The following is a 3,070-nucleotide window of genomic DNA, read 5'->3' on the forward strand; positions in this document are numbered from 1 at the left end:
CCTTCCCCTCAGCCAGGGACTGGGTGTAACTCTCTCCAGAGCCTACGGGAACTACTGCTTCACTGCAAATGGGTGCAGAGAGCATGCTTTGGTATTGCCTGCCCAGCATTTGGGCACAAGCCCCCAGGACGCTGATTGTCAGACACTGAACTGCAGAACTGCTTTGGGAACAAAGTTTGGGAGGACCGATTCCCAGCCCTCTGTTCTAAACACCGGGCAGGTTTTCAAGCCCCCTTAGCTGCAGCTTTGCTTTCATTCTGCGCTGCAGAATGTCACCTTGGGGAAAATGCATAGATGCTGTGAGCGTCCAGGTGGGATTGCAGGAGGCCAGCCCGACCCCACAGCCACGGAGGGAAGGTGGAGCTGAGTGGCCCCAGCAATGGGAGCTGGCTAGGGGCTGCTTTCCCTTCTGCCTCCTCCAGCTCCCAGGAGATTACCCGGCAGGGCTTAGCACAGGAATGAAAAGCAGCTGCCTCATGGCCTGTCTGCAGATAAAGGGCAGCAAAGGAATCCTGGCTGAATGCGCTCCTCTTGGATCAGCGTGGGGAACAGCGACAAGCATGCAAGGTCAGGCACGGAGACAGGGCATCAAGGGCATTTAAAGACACAACACAGCTCAGAGATTTTTTTTGTTTCTCTTTTGGAATCCAGTCTCTATCTGTAGAGCATCTTGGCTGCTGAACACTAATGCTACTGGGTGTCTACAGCACAATCTGTGCATTCACCTTCCTGGGACAACTGTTACTTCTGCCACTAAGCTTCAGCAGCTCTTTCTTTTGAGACACACAGACCCGTTGCTGCAAGTCTGTACAGCAATTAAAGTTAAAAACCCCAGCACAGCCAGGCTGCAGCCAAGTAATTCTTTATGCATTCCAGAAAATATGTCCAGTAATAATTAGAACCAGAGAAGCAGAGATACAAGCACATTTCAAAATGCTCCGTGCCTCCAACACATTCTGCCTCTGCATCTTCGTTATAATCTACAGGAGCCGTAGTACTTCCAGGCACAGATGCCTGCCCAGCTTCACTAGAACAAGTCCCTGAGATCTGCTGGTGTTCTCAACCTGCCCTTGCCAGAGCTCCAAAAGCACAACCAGCAGCCCCCCTGACAAGGCTGGTTCAAATTGTGGGTTTAGCAGAGGTCAGTGGGATGACAGCAGAGAGAAGAGTGGGGGAATTCAGTCGCTTGATGTATGTGACAAGAGGGTAAACTCTATACTGCTCGAATTAGCAGCCGGTGAAGTTGCATCTACCTGTAGTTACATTTGACAATGCTATCGGCAAAGAGTCCGAGAAACCCAAGTGTCCACCAAAGACTCAGCTAGGACCTAAGTAAATTCACTTCCCTCAGGATCAAGTGTTATTTACAACTGTCCTCTTCGGAGAGGGAGTGCTAATGCATTAACACGCACAGTACAGCGGATACAAAGGAGCCCACGAGACTTTATCCATGAAAACCAGAGCGTGATGTTACAAACAAATCTAATATGGAGGAATGAGACCAGAATCCCTGCTTGAAAAATAAGTTAACTAAAGTCAGCCGCCAGAGTGTAAGAGGTGATGCGCTTTTCATCTGTTTTGCATCCAGAGTAACCTAAACGCTGCTGAAAGCGACTCAATAACCCCATGTGATCGATGCACAAGCAAAAGGACACTTCCACCCCAGGAGTTAAGTGGAAATCAGGAATTTGGGGTGGAAATGTCACCTCTGGTCAACAATAGTTTTGCTACTACACCACAGCGACGTCCAAGCAGAGCGAGATGGTGACGCTGTCTCAGCATTTCCTACGGGAGCTGGTGATCCTCTGAAGAAATCCCATAGCTGCTGGGTGTCCCTGCGCTAGGTCCAAGAAGGATTCATCCACTAGCTCTAACAAAGTGCTAGTCCCAAGCTATCTCCTCGTTAAACCCTTCCTGGCAGTTCTAGAAGTTTTACAGCAACTTTGTGGATCACAGGAAAAGCGACAGGAAAATAGGGGTGCTTTCTGATTTAACCTGGATCAGCACATACTCTGCCAGCTTCAAAGGGTCTATGCCAGATTCACGCTGCTGTCACTTTTGATTCTTCTCCTCTACCTTTTCTGCCTCTGGAATCTGTGGCTGCCTGTTCAATCATTTTATCTAGATAGTCCAAAAGGAAAATCAGCAAAAGGAAAACAAGCCACTGAGAACGTTACTTATTTCTCTTGCGTTGTCAAACCCACACGTTTGGAGGGAGTGGATCAGACAGGCTTCCCACAGATCCGCTGTGCTTTCAAACAGCCCCAAAGAGTTTATTGCACAAGAAACTCACAGCAATACGTAAGGTCCTTAAAGTTACACGACTGAGACTTGTAACTAGGACATAAATTAAATACCAGACTAAGCTCCTATTTCCACACCAAAATCCACTGCCACGTCCATGCAGCGTTGTTTCACTCTTGGAAGATCTGAGGGGGATCATAAGCTAAGTCACCAGGGATTTTCAGTCAGCTATTTATTCATTTAGAAATGCAAGCAGGATCCACTGGATTGAACACCGAACTCACAACAGTCAAACAAAATCCCTGATTTCTAACTTCTCCAAAAGTTTGTGACCACAACCCAGCTCCAGTCCTCCCACCCAGCCTCCCAGTTTGGATTTCATACAACATGTAGATCACTAGAGGCTTCCCTTACACACGAGTTTATTTAAAGAAGTTGCAGAGACTTGCAGCTTCCCGCTTTCTAACCCATAAAATAAAAAGCAAGCCTCAACTTTAAAGCTTGCAATGGGGGGGAAAAAAAAAGCCATTTAGAACCTTCATTTCTTTCGCAATTACCTTAAGAAATAGCTCAGCGGCCATGAATAATAAAAGCAATTCAAGAATAATAAACTGCCAGTCTCACCCCATCTCTGCCTGGGTGTCAGCTTCTGTCTCTCCCGTCCTTTCTTCCGCTGCCTCGGTCTCTCCACGTTTTGATTTATTTCTCCCTTCCTCTTTCTTTCTGTCTTTCTCCGGATCCGGATGCTCTTGAAATTTCCTCCGGAATTTCACTTGGAAATCTTGCTAGTTCGGCCGTCGGCCCGAAACGCCCAGCACCCCCCGAG

At 47.8% G+C, this 3,070-nt stretch overlaps 1 protein-coding gene across 1 annotated transcript in view; it reads right to left on the minus strand.

Moving 5' to 3' along the window:
- The window catches only part of HOMER3 (homer scaffold protein 3), a 23,980-nt gene extending 20,916 nt beyond the window's left edge, over positions 1 to 3,064 (minus strand). The window contains exon 1 of the mRNA XM_035898201.1: positions 2,869 to 3,064. Within this exon, the coding sequence (XP_035754094.1) occupies positions 2,869 to 2,873 (5 nt within the window). The 5' untranslated portion in view covers positions 2,874 to 3,064. The remainder of the gene's footprint in view (positions 1 to 2,868) is intronic.
- Positions 3,065 to 3,070: the final 6 nt, after the last annotated feature.

The sequence above is a fragment of the Egretta garzetta genome, unplaced genomic scaffold, assembly GCF_000687185.1.
Source record: "Egretta garzetta isolate BGI_Z169 unplaced genomic scaffold, ASM68718v1 scaffold567, whole genome shotgun sequence".
NCBI lineage: Eukaryota > Metazoa > Chordata > Aves > Pelecaniformes > Ardeidae > Egretta > Egretta garzetta.